Source organism: Perca fluviatilis, chromosome 11, assembly GCF_010015445.1.
Source record: "Perca fluviatilis chromosome 11, GENO_Pfluv_1.0, whole genome shotgun sequence".
Lineage (NCBI taxonomy): Eukaryota > Metazoa > Chordata > Actinopteri > Perciformes > Percidae > Perca > Perca fluviatilis.
In genome coordinates this window covers 32,067,089-32,085,369 of record NC_053122.1, presented here as the reverse complement: position 1 = coordinate 32,085,369, position 18,281 = coordinate 32,067,089, and the positions used below count along the sequence as shown (strand labels likewise).

General features: G+C 40.7%; 2 protein-coding genes across 2 annotated transcripts in view; both read right to left on the bottom strand.

Moving 5' to 3' along the window:
• LOC120568430 (sodium/potassium-transporting ATPase subunit alpha-2-like) overlaps positions 1-10,294 on the bottom strand; it is a 40,872-nt gene extending 30,578 nt beyond the window's left edge. The window contains exons 1-5 of the mRNA XM_039815958.1: positions 10,181-10,294; positions 9,564-9,698; positions 7,699-7,816; positions 4,070-4,338; positions 928-1,126 (exon numbers count right to left, since the gene is read on the bottom strand). Coding sequence (XP_039671892.1) covers positions 928-1,126; positions 4,070-4,338; positions 7,699-7,816; positions 9,564-9,698; positions 10,181-10,210 — 751 coding nt within the window. The 5' untranslated portion in view covers positions 10,211-10,294. The remainder of the gene's footprint in view (positions 1-927; positions 1,127-4,069; positions 4,339-7,698; positions 7,817-9,563; positions 9,699-10,180) is intronic.
• A 3,763-nt stretch (positions 10,295-14,057) lies between these two features.
• On the bottom strand, positions 14,058-17,807 carry LOC120567694 (sodium/potassium-transporting ATPase subunit alpha-1-like). Its single transcript, XM_039814663.1, has 4 exons — positions 17,667-17,807; positions 16,680-16,751; positions 15,119-15,178; positions 14,058-14,249 (listed from the first exon to the last, which is right to left on the bottom strand). The coding sequence occupies exons 1-4, from the start codon at positions 17,676-17,678 to the stop codon at positions 14,058-14,060; spliced, it is 336 nt and encodes a 111-aa protein (XP_039670597.1). The 5' UTR covers positions 17,679-17,807.
• Between the last annotated feature and the right edge of the window lie 474 nt (positions 17,808-18,281).

Sequence of the window (18,281 nt, the reverse complement as noted above, 5' to 3'; positions counted from 1 at the left end):
GCAGTATTTATGCTACTGACTTAACTCTTGGTTCACAGAGTGGCACTGGATATCGTAGCTAAATAACAGAAGTGGGGTCAGTTAAGTTGAGCAATCACTTATTCCTTGCCATCAGTGATTTTTCAATTCCCAAGTCTTGAGAATGTCATTCATTTTTAACTAGAATGTCTCGTAAAATACAAGATGTTTGGAAAAATTTCTATCAAAATTTAATCCGTCCCATTCAATCGAACTGAAAATGACCTTCACTCCGCTGCATTCATTTTTCATTTTGGCCTAGACTCTCTAGAGTGGTCACTGTCACTGTTATTGTGCAAACAGAATATAATAGCATCATGCAACATACATTAAGTACACAGAGGCAAACTGTGGCTGGAGTTGCTGAACTTGACAAAGCGAGGTGCAAAAAGCTGCAAAACCTGCAACAGCTGCAAAAAGGACTATGTCCTCCTGAAAAAAAGTGAAGACACTGTGTTTTCTTTTTCAGCGCTTGCACTGTTTCAGATGTACGGCCTTTGTCAGCAATGCTGGCTATTCATTGTACGATTGCATCGCCTGACTCAATCCTCATTGGTATGCATAGAACACCTGCTTTTTTTTCTTTTTTTTCAAAACCTTTTGGTTATTGCTAAAAGCTTCTTTGAAATTTGGCTCGGTTTGTAGCTGTTTGGTTGTGAGACAGGAATCCAATCGGTTCCGCAGCAGCAGTCTTGCCAAGGAATCCTGGTAAAAGATTTGTGTGTATAGCTGAGGGTTGTGCCGCCCACTGCATACCGCTGCTCAATTATTCTGAGCACTAGTGAAAACAGCAATGTCGGCTGGCGGCGTGAACATTGGACAGATGAATTTCGGCAGGTGGTCACACACTCCCCCTTTGTATTCCCAAACACTCTCCCTCTTCCACCCCCCCTCCTCTCTCTGTCTTACCAGTCTGGTCCTCTGTGGTGTCCGCTTCGTGGATCTGGTTGTCGAACCACATGTGGGCCACGGTCATGCGGTTCTGGGTCAGCGTGCCTGTCTTGTCGGAGCAGATGGTGGAGGTGGAGCCCAGAGTTTCTACGGCCTCCAGGTTCTTCACCAGACAGTTCTTCTTGGCCATTCGCTTGGCAGTGAGAGTCAGACACACCTGGGAGGAAAGCGGGAGGTGAGGGGGGAGAAAGATGAGGGAGGGAATAAGATGAGGGAAGGAGGGAGGACAAGGAGAGGAGAGGATGGATGATTGCTAGTCGACGAGGGGACAGAGCGTGTGTACGCACCGGTGCATTCAAGTGTTTGTGCATGGGAAACCATGCGTGGTCCAGGTGCTTTATAGAGTGTGTGTGTGTGTGTGTGTGTGTGTGTGTGTGTGTGTGTGTGTGTGTGTGTGTGTGTGTGTGTGTGTGTGTGTGTGTGTGTGTGTGTGTGTGTGTGTATATGGTTGGCTGGTTAACAGCAGGTGCACAAGGATATAAAAATACGATGCATAGACAAATTCCATATGTTGCAAGAGACACATCAACACACATTAATTCTAGCCGACCACATTACTCACAGAGCAACAAATGCAGCACAAACAAAGACAAACATTTCCACACACAACTCGTGGTGCGTTTAAAGCGAAAGCAACTAAAGAAACCAGCCACTGGAAGTTAATTTATTTTCTGTGACCAGTGAAATGTCGACTGATGACATTTCAAATGCCATCTGGCATCCACCTCAGTGCACACTTTGTTTATTGTTGCAGAAAAAAAGTTAGATTAACTTCAACATTTGAGCAACTCCAATATTCAGTAATAAATCACCTGCTTTGCTGGGTTCTGTAGTATCATTAGAGCTACAGCTAACATTCAGGAGAGGGTAAATTAGTGTTAGGAAAAGCATAAGTGTAACTAATAACATTGATGATGGCTCCGTTCCACTTTGGTGTGCCAGTTTACCATGACAGTGAGCCAGCAGGCACAATGTGAGGACTCTTGAACTGGCACCCAGAGTGCTGCTATAATCAATATTTTGATGTTAACAATGGATCAAATTACTGCATGTAATGAGAGAACAGCTGCTCAAGATGACAAACCCGTGGAGAATTAACACCTGACTCTGCATTTCCCCCTCAGTTCTTCAAAGCTTGTTAGCTTCTTTTAGCTCATTACTTTGGTTTTTAGGCCCACAAACTCCAGTCATCAACCCCATTTCCAACAGCCTCAGGCAGCTATTTCCGGCAAACAAGCCCATTAACCCACTGTACACTACCTGCACAGCACCGAACAGCAGACAGACAAAGTTACAACAAACTGGTGAAGAAAGTCACACATCTAGCAGACAAAGAGCCAGATATTTGTTTTCAAGAGTTGGTGGGGACAAAAACAAATCTAAAAGGAGAGTGAGTGTTTGAGGTAAATTTGTTGGGTGGAAAAAGGACTCCAAAGCAATGATGTTCTGTGCCTGCTGGATGTGCAAACAGGCACGTTAAAAGTATGTCCGATATTGTATTTCCATCTTGTTACTGTGCTGCGAAATGACCAAAACGCCAATTAATACAACTTAAAGCTTTAGTGCGTAACTTTTATTGATATTAATGAATGTCCGTTACATTCAAGCCATTGCCAAATGAGCTGATACAAAGCTAATTAAGACTTTCAGCTCCACTAAATTCTCTCTGTATTTCTCAATATTGCTATGTTTAGAACATAGTGTAGTCCGGCGACTTTCGTGTGCAGAGAGAGAGAGAGAGAGTCCAACAAGAGTCCATCATGTTTTTTCAATCCCCCGTGTCCTCCTTGGATACCAGCAACTGTGTGGAGGAGGGGTGGGGGTGGTGCGCGATTACGGAAGGCTTGTATCATGTGGATGCAACAATAGTGGTGATATCATTGCTTAGAATTCCTGGAGTGCAACCATAAATATCATATCATAGTTACACATTTTAGTTTATTTAAAAAAAAATGTCACTGTCAAAGTAAAAATCAAACGCAAAAAGACATATAATGTAATTACAAATTGCCATTTGCAACACATACCATCTTTAATCTTTGTTTGTTTGTGTACAGCAGCTAATTTATGACTTTTCCCCATGGGTCTGTTCACTATTCCCAGAAAGATATTATGTCCTGTCCTTGATACAAGGGGACATGGTTTATTTTTATTTTATTTTAAAAACCTCATCCGATGAAGCCTATCTCATAAAAAACAAGGAACAACACATTACTCAAAGGACTCTACTAGGAAGACAGAACAAAATTAAAATCTGTTAACAGACCACTTAAACAAAGAAAAGTCACAGCAACCCTAAAAAGACAATCCATACCAATTCCATTAAAACCTGGTTCCTATCCTAGAGTTTATCCAGAGTGGATTCCTCTCTACAGATTCCTCTCTCTTCTCTCACTCACATCTTCCAAAACCTGAAATGACAACTCATTATATCAAAATACCCCACAATATGCTTTCTTATTACTGCCCATCCTGACCGGTACTATTACACTTCCCGCCTATTTTGTTTTGTTTTATTTCTTTTTTTTATATATCACCTTTATTTATTCAGGGAGGGCCAATTGAGAGCAAGCTCTAATTTCCAATGACACCCTGATTACATGCCATATAGAATTACAATACAAATAAAAACAAAATTAAAGTGATTAAATGGAATTAGGCTGTTCAATTTCATTAGAATCTCCAGGTTATTCCATTTATATGGAGCATAATACTTAAATGCAGTTTTGCCTAATTCTGTCCTAACAAATGGAATATTTCGATAACAAGGAATCACTAGTGCGAGTGCCATTGTGATGCGATTTACAATTCAGCAAGCTTGTTAAATATACAGGCAATATTTTAAGCAAGGCTTTGTAGATAAATAAAATGCATCCCTTCCTGGAGCCAAAGACGTCCAGCCAACAATTTGATAAAGGAGACAGTGTTGGGTACTGAATCCATCACTGGATATAAATCTAAGGGCAGAGTGATGAACTGCATCAAGTATCTTAGTGATATCTTAATGTCTTCTTGTCTGTGCTGTTGTTTTGTAAATACTTCTGTTATTCACATGCGGTTATAATGAAAAAGGAGGAACACACGGACACACACTACTCACAGTGACAGTTGCCAGCAGTCCCTCGGGCACGTTGGCCACGATGATGCCAATGAGGAAGATGACGGCCTCCAGCCAGGTGTAGCCCAGGATGATTGACAGGATGAAGAAGGACACGCCCAGGAAGACGGCCACGCCCGTGATGAGGTGGATGAAATGTTCGATCTCTATGTTGATGGGCGTGCGGCGGACTTCCAGCTCTGACGCCAGCGTGGCGATGCGACCCATCACTGTTCGGTCACCGGTGCCAATCACGATGCCATGGGCCGTTCCTGAGAAGCATCAGTTAAACACTTACACCATGCATTTTTATTTTTTACCAAACAGTACAGAAAAATACTTCCCACTTATACAACGTGAGACAAGTGTGTCGGGGACAAGCAGGTCAAAAGTTGCAAAGAAACTCTCACACACTGTCTGACTTGCAAAAAAATATATAAAGTTTAATAATAGGCAATGTTTTGGTACCAGACCATCTTTAGTGCAAAATGTATTGTTTTAAAGAAGGTAAAGTCTGCACAACTTAATGCTCCGGAAAAATACTTTAATAATGCAAATAAAGCACGCTGTCTTGCCTAAAGATGGGCAGTTCAGGTCTGGTATACTCCCTCTCCATATTGAAATAGGACATTGGTCGGGCACTAGTGAGGAAGACAGACTGCGTTATTTATGTGATCTCAATGAAATTCTAAATGAAGTTCATTTTGCTTTGTAGTGTCCATATTATCATGATTTAAGATTGCAATTATTTAAAGTTGAATCAAAAGAGACGAGGCAGCATATAGATCTGTTTTGTTGTTAGAACATAAAACATTTTTATTTGCAGATTTTTAGAACAAGCATGGGCTAAAAGAAAGGCTGCTTTGTATCGATAATTCTCTGTCTGAATGTGACATTCTCTGTTATTTTTTTTTTATTTTTTGTGTCTGTAGTTTTGTTTAATGTATGAAATGTTAAGCTCTAGCTGGATAATGTATGGGCTACACTATTATGTTGTGGCTGCTGTAATATGTTTTATTTATTCTTTATTTTGTGCAAAGTAGAGTATGTTGTGTGTGGACGCTGGACTGGAAGCTGTTGAATTAATAATTAATTACAGTGTCATGTAATTCCGCATGGGATGGGCCACTTAGTGGCATCACACTAAACTTTAAACTTTTAAACTTAATATATATTTTTTGCAAATTAGTCAGTGTGCAGGAGTTTCTTTGCTACTTTGTAGCAACCACCAGTTTGTCACAGTAGACAGTCAAGTAGATGTCAGATTCTTTTTAAATGGTGTCTATTATATTTTGTTGAAGAGTGCTCTTTAAACGAGATATCCAGCCGTCAGCCGGCTGACCCCCTGCTCTTACTGCTTTAGTGAAATGTGCATGTTTGTTTTTAGAGCAATATGTAAAGAGACAAATGAATGTTAACCATGTGTAAGACACTGTACGAGATGAGTGCTGTATTTTGTAAACAGGAAGGACATTTGATAGGGAGGTGATGAGAAAGGTATAGGCCAGTGAGAATCTGAATGAGTCAGTGGTGGCCTAAAGTTTAGAGAAGCAAGCTTGTGATCGGTTCAATCCCCAGACGACAGGATAAATCTGGGTAGAGAAAGTGAAAGAGCAGCGCTTTTACCACCACTGAGGTACCCTTAACTGGAGCTGCTCAGTGGCCAACGGATCAGACTGTGGTTGTACTGGTCAGCTTCCAGGTATGAATGGGTAACTGTGTGAATGTGATCAGGGTGCCTGCAAAAGAGAGGCTTCCTCTAAGTGAACCTTCCCTGAAGAAATAAAGGTTAAAAAAATAATAAAAAGATGTAAAATACTAATCATGTTATCCACGGACCTCGCTATCACCAATATTTACGGTGAATGTTTTCTCAGCAGGTAGTTCCAATGTAAAGTGTTAAAAAGTGAGATCTGTGGATTACACAGAGTTAACATGGATATTGTTTCTGTAAAAGGAAATGCTGCTACTGATTTTCTTTTTTTAAATATCATTTCTAATGCACCACAAACAAGATTGCATTTATCTCCACTGTACTGTATCAGGGTAGAAGCAGAAGACTCAGGGACAGATATCTCAAAAGCCAAACTATCTGCATAGCTCAGCATCATAGAGTTAAGTGAGAAAATATAGTGTGTTTCTTTTTGTAATTTGTGTGAATTGATCTTTTAACAAAACCCACACAGAGGGAGCAAAACTGAGTAATAGACTATCGGACAACAGACTAATGGCTCACAACATAAAGTTTTCATTAATGATTCAGATATTGCATTTTTGAAAAACACTGGCATATACACTAATATGATTAATTTCAAACTTTGGTATTACATTTTTTTAGAGGATGCACTTAAATCCTGAATCTCATATTTTAGTCAACATTTAGTCAACACAGACAAGAGGTCGTTAAACTGCTCGGGAAAAATAAAAATAAAAAGTTCTACGATTCCATGACAACTGGGCAAACTCCATCTACAGATGAAGATAAGGTGATCTGATTGAAAGCCCCTGCACCACTACTTAAAGGGGAACTATGCAGTTTTTTTAGCTTAATTTACCTTAAGTGAACAGCTTCGGAGTCATTGGAATGGTTATATGACTTTTTTCGGGTTGAATGGTGGCCGTCTCACTTCCCCCTAGTGCATGTGAGCGGGAAAACCACCCTTGCAACTTCGGGCCGGTGGGCCGCCGGCCTCAGCGTCAGGAAGTATCGCGTGATATCAGGTCTCGCGATGTAATGAGCGAGGAGTCAGACACGAGTAAACATCGGACCTGCGTTTTCAGAATGGCGAGAACTGAGACAAGAAGCCTGCAAATCCAATGCTGACCTGGCGTTCTTGCTGTTGCACTTGTAAGTATCTTTGTGATAAACTCTGTTCAATCTTTGTATTTCTTGTTATTGTGACCTCAGGATGTTTGCTATTGTCTGTAAAGGTTTTTATTATGATCGCTGTCTGTTACGGGCTTACCACTACCTCAGTGGACATGGCTCTGTGCGTTCGCTGGCTTCTTTGAAAACAAATGCACATGACCAGAGAGTCACCAACGAGTTTTTACAACAGTGTTGCCAAATATCTATTCCGAAGCTGTAGGGGGAGCTCTATAGAGAAACGCAAAAAGCGAAAGAAAGAAAGAAATTGCCAAAACTGCATCGCGCCCCTTTAAAAGACCTCATGGTGTGATTTCTCAAAAGAGTCAAAGAATAAACTTTGAACCTCAGCTAAATCGTTGGTTGACAAAGGATGCTATTCTTCATATATGATGAAGTATTTTTAGACTTAAAAATAATATTTTGTTTTCCTAATGAATTTACTGCATTTTGATTGATGAATTTGCAGATTCTAATATGAAAATTCCATTGAAATGCTTACTGCATCACCATTTGATGATTAACAGCAACTGAAATACCAACTGAGAGTCCCATCAGTTGATTCTCAAATGGAAACACTTGTTTCTTATCTCAATGCATTCACAATTCAATAACCACACATTACTGTAAGATGGAGGGATGGCTGTTCTGATGAATGCACCCAAACACACTCACGGTTGAGTGGTAAGGCAACACTATGTTGTGATCCAGATGGCTAACTTTTAGAGCAATAAGAGACAATCTTGGCCAGATGTGGCCTACTGACCCTCGACACAGTTGGTGGAAAAGAAACAGATGTTGCGGGTCTCCAGAGGATTGTCGTGCGTGAACTCCGGGGAGCGTGTCTGAGGCTCCGATTCTCCCGTCAGAGACGAGTTGTCCACCTTCACAGGGAGAAAGGAGGAGAGAGTGGTGTAACCCAGTGAGACTGAGGGATAGGAACAGGAGAGAGTGAGGAGGTGAGACTGACAGGGTGGAAATGAAGGTAGCAGTATTTATCGGCAACAAGTACAACACAGATTTTTCCCATGTTCCTCAGTAGGTAAAGAAAGGCTAAAAGGGTGACATTTTGCATTTTTTAAACTTATTTTTAAGTGTTTAAATGGGCTGGCCCCAGGCATAGTGTCTAAACTCATTACACAGAGAAATGATGGTCGGACCATGACAAGAGGAGTAGTTAACCACAATTGTAGAGTCCCAATGTGCAGAACAACTTTTGGTCAATCCTCCTGGTCAGTAAAAGGTGTAAATTTATGGAACTCTTTATCCGCGGAACTAAAAGTGTTTAACACAAAAGCCAAACTATGGCTTAAACAACAACAGAGATGGGAGCACAAATGATGTCCTTTAGGGACACAATTGTTATGTAAATTCTGTTTTTATTTGATTTTATTCTTTGAGAATTGAATAGACTGTTTGTTGTGCTGTGTTTGTTGCTGTGATTGTTTTTGTAAAAGCCTGACAAGGGACAAGGACTGCAAATTAGCAGAGGCTAGAGGTCCTAAAAGACCTTGCATCCCTCACATTTGGTTGTGATAATGTCATAGGTAATGTCCCTGATAAATAAACAATACATAAATAAAAACATTGTTTTTGACCCAACAGCATCAGTAAGTATACAGAAAGAAAGAACAAATTGAAAATCTCAGAGGACGAAAAATAAAAAAGTTAGGAAGTTAAGAAAAGTAAGGAAACATCCTATCACTATCACCAACTAATGTCAGTGAAGAGAATTCTGCTTAACTCTTTTTCATTTCATCGTTTTTCATTAAACCACAAATCAAAAGTAGACAACTAGCCACTGAAAAATGGTGCTGCAAAGCATACATGTTGCACATAATTGAAGCATTTTCGGGGTGATGTGAATGCAGTCATTCGATATTATGGGATAAACAACAGATCCTAATTGTATGTAATGTGTTTATATCTGACTTAAATATTGCTTGTCCATAAAATTGACATTTTGGGTTTGGAGTGAAATAATTCAGCAACTGTTATGTATATTGCCATAAAAGTTGGCAACGATATCCAAAGTCCCCACAGGATTATTCCTAATTATGTTGTTGATTCCAATGTAATTCCCATCGGCCTCAGCTGTTAGCATGCTAACACACTGACTTAAGATGGTGAACATGATAAAAAACCAGTGGTGGAACGTTACTAAGTACTTTTACTTGTACTGGAGTCTTTTCTTTTCATGCCACTTGTTTGTACTCTGCTACATTTTGCTCACAAAATTGTATTTATTTATAAAATACGATGTTTTATAAATGAAACTAGCCAACAATATAACGGCCTACAAGTCCAGCTGAAATGATTATACCATTAAACACACAACTGTTTGGATTGTTTCCAGTTTCTAAAATGTGAGGATTTTTCTACCTTGAGTACTCATATTATGCTCATTTTCAGGTTCATAATTGTATTTAGAGGTTATATCAGAATAGGTGGTTTAATTTTCAAAAAACATCATATTTTTGTTGTACATTGCTGCAGCTCCTCTTTTCAGCCTGTGTGTTGAGCTCTCTGTTTTAGCTACAGAGTGAGGCTCACTTCTGTTCCATCTTTGTTGGGAGTCGCACATGCGCAGTAATCCAGCACCCATTGCCCCCCACCCCCCCACCCCCCTACCTTGCACCCGCTGGAGGAGACCACTCGAAGGTCAGCTGGGATGCGGTCTCCCCCTTTGATCTCCACCAGATCTCCCTGCACCACAAGCTCAGCATTGATATGCATCTTCTCCCCCTCCCGGATCACCAACGCTTTCTGGCAGGGAGAAAAAAGGAAGAGAGAGATGAGAAGGGAGAGGGAGCGTGAGGAGAGAGAGGACAGAGAGAGAGAGAGTTTGGGAACAGAGAGAGGATTTAGTCAGAGGGAGAGAGAGAAGTGATAAAAAAGTGATAAAGAAAAAGTGGAGCCAGAGGGTGTAGAGGTATGTGAAAGGAAGCGATGAAGAGGAGGAAAAGAAAAAGAGAGAGAGAAGACAGGTAGTGAAAAAAAGAGACAAGGAGTGAAAAGAGCCTAAATAGATTAAAGAATTAGGCAATCGAAGTGCTGGAGGTGGATAACGCGAGGGGAGTTTTTATGCAAACACACTCACAATCAGAAGTTGGCTCAAACATTTATTCTTCCTTTGTGCAAGCTTATTAGGTTTCCACTCAAGTGAGTGTGTAAGCCCTACTTGAGGGACAGCTTATTGATTCAGAAAGCTATGAGACTACACCAAACACAGCATGCATCAAACTTACCTGTGGCACCATTTTCTTGAAGGAGTCCATGATTCGGGAGCTCTTGGCCTCTTGGAAGTAGGAGAAACAACCGGTGATGATGACCACGGCTGCCAGCACCACGCCCAGGTACAACTAAAAACAGGGGCAAAACCAAACCCCAAGGAGAGTCGGCGTTATTATCGACTTAGTTTGGTTCATGTGAGGCATGTTTAAGCGTAGGAAAAGGGGATTTACAAAACCTGGAAACGGTTTTAAATCAGCAAAACCTTAAATGCAGAGTGCAAGAGAAGAGTTAAGAGTAAGAAAACCTGGGGAAGCGCTCAGTCTTAGTGGAAGATTTTAAAAAGGAAAAGCCATCCTAGAGCTGAATCCTCGTGTACTATTCCTGTCATCTTGGACGGTTCATTCAATGTTAGTCCAAGTAAACATCTGTCTCCCAAACACAGAAAACCAAGAGCTGAGACTCTGATCTTGCGAGGCCATCGAGAGCTACTTTCTGAGCTGGAGCCTGGCTCTGTTGAATCGTGGATGTGTGAAAGCAAGAAACATTTATTCCTGTGTTGTTATTTTCTGTGAATATTTCCTGTTATAGGTTCAGCTCTGACTGATGCATACAAGACAGCCAGGCACTTTGGATGAAAGCGTCTGCCACATGCTCTACTGTACGGGATGTCCTGGACTCCTGGAAAATGAAATTCCTAAACCTAGAAAAGTTTCCTTTTTTTTTTTTGGAAGGTGCTGCTTTCATTTGACAGCAACAACAGAATGTTTTGCTCTTTTACGCTTGAATGCCTTTTTTTCCTTTTTCTTTTACCGTAGCAGTGCAAAATCTTCTGAACCAGGAAATACATCTGTATCCTCAGAAAATCACTTGTCAGTGTTTACAACATGTGCCTCCAATTCAGCGTTCAGTTTGCAGCTCCTGGTTGTTTTTTTGCAGATTAAAGGCTAAGCACTTTTGCCTCTTCTCGCCTCGGGAGACACCTATTCTTCTTCACCAGCTGTGGAGAATTGTTGGGGCAACATCTGTCCAGACAGGTGACACATTTGAATCTACTAAAGTTTAACAGATTGCAAACATTAATTTTTAAATATGGCAGTCAGTTGTGTAAATTCAGCAATGCTTTCCTTCAGCTCAATAAATCAATCAAAATAATGTAAAATTAAGATTAAATCTGACATCAGCGATGTGTGCAGTCCTGTTAGGGTGGATTGTCATCTTAAATAACTGCTTGTACATCATGCAAAGTGCCAAATCTGCAGGCAGTCGTGGCTTTTGAAGTAACTCAGCAGAGCATCCAGCTGTACATATACTCGGTACTGAATGTTGAGATTAAATGGGGGAGATTAAAGTTATCTCGTGTGTGCATGTGCGTGTGTCTATCTACTGTATGTTACTGTATCTTATGCAAGGGTTTAATGCTGTCTGGCGTTGGGAGAGCGCTGAATGATGATTGCAAAATGATTCCGAGCTATAAAGTGCTGTATGGATGGCTGCTTGGCTCCATTTGAACAGCAAGTGGGCTGAGTATTTATCCTTGCTAATGCCAGGACTGATGCCAGTGTCAGCGGTTGTTTTTACGTCACACTTTCTGAGGGAGGATCTTTGTCAGTGTGTACTTGTAATTATATACGTATGAATGCCAAATCATTATGTGTTTTAATGTGTTTTAAGCATATATATTTTTTCCTTTTCTGTATTAATGCCCTTACATTTTGAGTTCCTTTTTCCTCGTCTTGCTGTACTCTTTATTTCCTTTAGTGAACGATGGCTCTGAGCTGGTTCATATGACCTACCTGCCTTGCGATTTTGGCAAGGACTCTCGGAAAGGAGATTTAGATCTCAAGGCCATCCTGGTTAAAGTGGCTGTATGTAACTTTCAGTTTGTGTTGATTCTAGCTAACATTTTAGACAAAAGTAACTTAGAATACTTTGGATGTCTCGTGAGCTAAACCAGGCATCACTATCACCGTGTTACGAGCCAAAGCATTAAGAGTCTGTTGAACTTAGATTCATAAAGCGAATTTCATGAAACGCTTTCATGAGACGCTTTACACAAGTAACGTTACAGGGGAAGGGGAAAGAAAAGAAAATACTAAGCCAACACAAACATGGAATAAAAGGAATAAATCGTCTGACCTGTCAGAATGTGTTACTGTAGCGTCATCTACCTGCCGCAAATCATTCTGTGACTGCCCGGGAAAAATCGAACCCAGGCAGAGGCCTTACTAAAAAAGAAATAGCGTTCTTTTCACTGTTAGTCTCGTTTGCTGTTACAGGTCATTTAAGACCACTGTATGAAAAATGACAGAGCTTAAGAAACATTGAAAAGTTACATATAGTCACTTTAAGTAAAGGTCATATTAAGAAATCTCCCCAAAAGAAAAAGAAGTAAGGAAGGAAAATCACCAAAATAAAGCATTTTAAAATAATTTGGTTTCTGGTTTAAAGGAGACATATTATGCTCATTTTCAGGCTCATACTTCTATTGTGGGTTTCTACTAGAACATGTGTACATGCTTTAATGTTCAAAAAACACTTTATTTTTCTCATACTGGATGTCTGAATATACCAGTATCCCCCCTCTGTCTGAAACGCTCCGTTTAAGCATCTGTCTCTTTAAACCCCCCTCCCGAAAAAGCCCAGTCTGCTCTGATTGGTTAACATTACCTTGTCTCCACATCTGCGCTCTCGGTGTCTGCACCGTCGTTGCAGCCGTAGAATGACGGCACTGTAGCGGCACTTTCTACCTACATATAGTGTAGTTGTGACATCACAACCAAACTGAAGTCCTGATGGTTCATTTAAAGACACAGTTTCTGAATACGAGCCGTGTGCATTTCTCTGTGACTTGAACGTTTTGAGACTTTTACAGTATTTATATAGCACCTCGACCTGCTTTATGATTAAACTTATACTTAACAATATGGGACCTTTAAGGTTAAGATTAGATTGAGGATTTGGTTTAAATTGAAGTGCATGAATATGTGTAGTATATGTGCAAAATGTGTGTATTTATATGTGTAGGGCTTTGAAATAATTTGACAATATAATTTCTTGATTTTTAGTGGGATTATACTGCCTTATTGACAGATGGTGTGATTATACTGAGTTATCATTTGACAAACTTACATACAGTTATTAAAGATACTCCACATAATTAAAAACAAATCAGTCATTTAAAATTTGTTTAATTTAGAAGAATGTTTCTTAGAAACCAATTTCTAGAGTAGACACAGACTGCATTATACATCCTTACTTTAAAGGGAACTCTTCCTAATCCATTAAATGTAACTGAGAAATTGGCAAGTATGCACAAAGGACTTTTCACTCCTTCAGTGAGTATTAGCAGCTAAGGTGGACAGTGCAAAACATTTTAAACTAATTGGAATATTGTTACATAACAAGAAAGATACTTAAATGCATTGCACTGCATTTAAACATGGATTCAATAATGTTTTATGTGACTTTTTGGGGGGAAAGCTAACATGACAGTGTATTTTGAGGTTTAAAAATATTTGTCTTAATATTGTGATAATGGACACAAAAAGAGGTAAACAAAATCTCCCAAAATGAATAAACCACTTCTGGAAGAAGATTGAGGGTTAACTCTGGCGAGCCGGCATCGTATTCGACACCAGCGACCTCGCCTTGTGTCATATTTAATATCGCCAGATCAATACAGTGCAGGGACTTACTTTTTTTTGGAGCAGAGAAATACGCTGTAAACAAAATCCCCAAAAAGTATTAAAGAGTTAAGATTAGATGTTAAATTGGGTTTAGGTTAGGTTAGGGTGTCCATATGTGCAGTAGCATATGTGCAATAACCTGTAGGGTTTTTTACTTATTTTACCTGCATGTTACAAGTGTGCAAATGCTTTCTAAACACATAGTTCATGTGCTCCTCGTGGCCACCTGGATGGTGTAAGCTAGGAAGCAGAGGATGGCACCGATCCAGAGCAGGATGGAGAAGCCGCCGAACAGCTGACGGCAGAACTTGACCCACTCAGGTGTGGTGGGGGGAGGGGTCAGGGCGTTTGGACCGTCCCTGGCAAGAATCTCCAACGCTCTGGCGCTGGTCAGGCCCTGAGGGAGAGCAATTTTTAGTAATGAATGCTGGGAATCTTATTACAACACAGCGACCCCATTTTCACCGCGGCTTAAAAAGCAATTTTACTGCTACATTTGCAGAACATCAAGTATTCCTGCCTGGCCTATTTAACACCAAAAGTATAATAAACTGGGTGACTCCTCATCTAAGGTTCTAGACCGTAAAACTGTTGGATGTAACTTGCATTGAAATATTTTTCATGATTTTATGCCTAATAGTGTCAAGGTCTAATTAACAACAAATCCATTTAAGTAGCCTACCTGAAATAGTATAATTTAATTATATTGGAAAAACACACACAAATTGGCTCTTTTTTAAAGCTTCAGCAGGTTTTTGACATTTTTACAGCTTGTGATATTTTCGAAAAACCCCAGCTTCTATTTCTTTCAAATACTAATCTCCAAGAGATTAAAATCAGTTTCACTTCACATGCAATGTCAAACCAAAGGTTAGCAGCAAATGTGTTTACAGCATAACAACTTTTATTATGTGTTTATATCTGTCTCTGTATGGAATTGTTGTAGGGATGCATGCTGTTTTTGTGTGTGTGTGTGTGTGTGTGTGTGTGTGTGTGTGTGTGTGTGTGTGTGTGTGTGTGTGTGTGTGTGTGTGTGTGTGTGTGTCATTGAGGGATTAAAGATGAATGAGGCACAAGGTGAGCTGGGGACGCTGCGGTGGATCTAACTTGACCAAAGTAATGTTTGGTCTCAGTTTGGATGTTGCATACAAGTACAGGCAAGCAGAGATTACACCTCTATGGGGGATATTACAGCAACTCTTTGCCGTGTGTTTGTGTGCAAGTGTGAATGTGCAAATGAGACAGTTTGTGTTTGTGTGGCGTTACCCTCGTGAGGTCCACTCCATAGCGTTTTCCCAGATCATCCAGAGATATTTTGTGGTCGTCCTGCAGGGATAAAACGTTCCTTTTTAAATTTGTGCTTCAGTGGAACAGAAACAGTAAACGTATTCAGTGTAATGTTAATTGGCCGATAAAATAATTTCTAAGGGAATTTGTCCTTGACGCATCATAAAATGGGAAACTGTACTGTGTTACAGCAATACATTCATTGTTCTACTATGTGAACTGAGGCAGTTAGAATGCAGCTGTAAAGGGAATTTTAGTAACTGACCAGAGGTCAAATAGATCACACTGAAACAATTCTTTAGTCTCTGTTTCTGACATGGATCCAGGGGCTTCACAGTATCATTCCCCATGACAGATAAAAGAGGTCAAACTGTGATATCTACTCCAACTGCATCTCCAAGTAGTTCTTGAACTAGAGGTGAGCAGACTGTTCTCCAGGCGTAAAAAATGTGACCCCTTTGAAAACTGTCAAATGCTGTTCAACACTGTTACAAAAAATATGTAAGTAATGTATGTTGTTCCTGGGTTCATTCTGTTGTTTAGTGGCATATTTGTATTATTATTCCTGTGCGACTGGCCAAATGCCACCTCGAGATATTTCCCCCGTGCCTAAAATGGAGTTTGGTACTGTAGCAACAGACATTCCAGCTACCAGCTGTCGAGATGGTGTCAGTCCCACAGAATAAAGGGCTACTTTCTTCAATAAAAAAAAAAACAAAAAAAAACCAACCTTTTTTTTAAAAAAACTTCCCACAAAAGACCTACCATGAATTGAAATTAGCAAAAAACAAGTGATTTGGCCACAATCAACAACAACATGCCCAGTGTTCACAAAAAAAATTTGCTTAAGCTTTAAATAAAGCTTAACTTGCAAACTGTCGTGACTGATCAATATTGGGTGTAGGGGCATATGCCCCTACACCCAATATCGATCAGCCGTTGTCTGGTGGTTGTTTAAAGGATTTCGGGGGGGGGGGGGATGTAGGAAATCACTAACTGAAGAAGTACACAAGGCAGACTGATGAAAGCAAAATACAACACTTTTAGTCCCCAAACTACTCCTAAGTGTTGACAGCATCCAAGGATTCTTTTTCTTTAATCAGTCGCAGGCCAACTTGATAATTGACAAGAGCTGCTTTTTCAGAGATAGTGCGTGCAGCAAAAAACGCACCCCAGTTTTCATGAGCATTGCTTGGCTGCGTTTTGACAGCACCTCAAAGGGATACAGCTATGCACAAGACAAAACTCTGCACTACACTGCTGGTGGCCCACAAATTATTCAGTGTCTTTCTGAGTACAAAGAAGAGCAGCCAGAGGGTGGTAGAATAGATAGGAGAGGACAGGTTGGCTTAGAACTCATCTACAACTGACTCCACTAAACAGGTTGGATTGCCATTTTGTTTTCGGGCCACTGTTTTCATTTATATCCTGGTGTCTTTGGCGTAACATTATTTGGGGAATGTTTGGGAGCAGCAGGGATGGAATCAATCATTGTGCAGAGTGAGTGTGGGTTGGAGCAGTGACAGCTTGTTTTTCTTACCAAGGACACCTCCTTCTTTAGCTCATCCAAGTCCCTTTCCTTCTTCTTCGCCTTCCCTCCATCGGCACCACACTGGGGGGGAAGAGAGATTACGATACATCAGGCCCGTAGGCTATCATCCCAAACCTCCACGGAAAATAAGTAAGGGAAGCCGCATGCTTGTAGCCACATTTTGCCTAGCCATTTACATTCATAGTCACGTATTAAAAGCGCCAATGTGAACACAATGGACTTTGTGTGTGCTGGTTCATTTCAATCTCCTGGCACTATTGGCAAACCATTCACTGAATATTGAAGAGAAAATATTTTTCTCATAGTGGGAGTTCCTCATTTGTGCGAGTGAGAGAGTGTGTGTATGTGTGTCATGAACAGTTGGAAGAATGGTGCATCATGGAAATCATCTGCTGCTGTCAGTCTCCTCTTAGCAGCATGTGTGCATGTCAGTGAAGGAGGGTTACACAGAGAGACTGAGGAGAGTACGAGCGAGTGACACAGTGAAAAAGTAATCAGAAAGAGCCAAAGAGGGAGCAGAGAGCTGGTGGAGTGCCTTAAATGTGTCTGGCATAGCAATTTCCCCCCACTGTGTGTGAGAAAGATTACCACCCTATCCTCCCATAAAGCTAAATGGAATGGGCCTGACGGAGAGAATAAAAACAAAATTACGTAATTACCCAAATAAACAGCAAGCTGGGAACAAAACTTATTGAGGAATCAAAGCTATCATCCCGAGTTGTTACTGTCTTTAAAAGAAAAAAGCAGCATTCTGAGCAATCAAGCCCTGCAGACGCACAGAAAATCTCAGTAGTTTTCCATGATGCATGTCCATGCCATATGCTGTTACTGTATATAAGCCACAGTAGGAACACAGAAAACTAAGTCATGTTCATCCATTCAGTTACGACAGGAAGCAAATGTTTGCGTGTTATAACAAAAACATCAAGATAAGATTTCTGTACGTTTTTTTGTAACTAAATAAAGAGAACTTACCCCTCTGCCCATGCTGGATGTCCTGGCGTCGGCAGGTTAGAATGTAAAAGGACTGCACTCAGGGTCCCCGCCACAGCTGAGACCTCCCGCCCTCACGTGTGGAAGACATTGGTGGCTTTTTTTGGGCCTTGCACCCCCACACCAACCATCCCGTTCCTTCACTTCTTGCTCCCTCCTGTCAGGGTAACCTGAGCCATGCATGCAACCCCCCCTCCCCACCATCACCACCACTACCCCCCATTCACACAGAAAGGGTTATGCTGTGTGTACCTGCACCTGCTCAATATGTTCCCCCACCCCCCTTACAACACACACACATGGTTCCAGGGAGAACAACAGTCCATCAATCACTGCTGTCAACACAACAAATGAAACTTTGCTCTCTACATAACATACAGTATTTATAACAAACATGATAATGAGGGGGCCAATATAATGACAAATGAGGAATAGTATTCAGCTGTTTCTGATTCTGAGCACAGACTGAATCCTCAGGTCTCTTCTGCAAATAAATCTGGCCATAAACCGCTTAATCATTCCTTAATTGCTCCTTGAAGATGAACTGTTTCTTCTGCTGGAATTCAAAGTGACTTGTAGCCAATACAATGCTGCAAT

What these genes read in the sequence shown, in the direction of transcription:
- LOC120567694 (XM_039814663.1), bottom strand. An exon ending in TAAAGAAGGAGGTGTCCTTG is followed by an intron (nt 15,179 to 16,679) that starts GTAAGAAAAACA and finishes TTATCCCTGCAG; the next exon opens with GACGACCACAAAATATCTCT. An exon ending in ATGGAGTGGACCTCACGAGG is followed by an intron (nt 14,250 to 15,118) that starts GTAACGCCACAC and finishes GCTCTCCCTCAG; the next exon opens with GGCCTGACCAGCGCCAGAGC.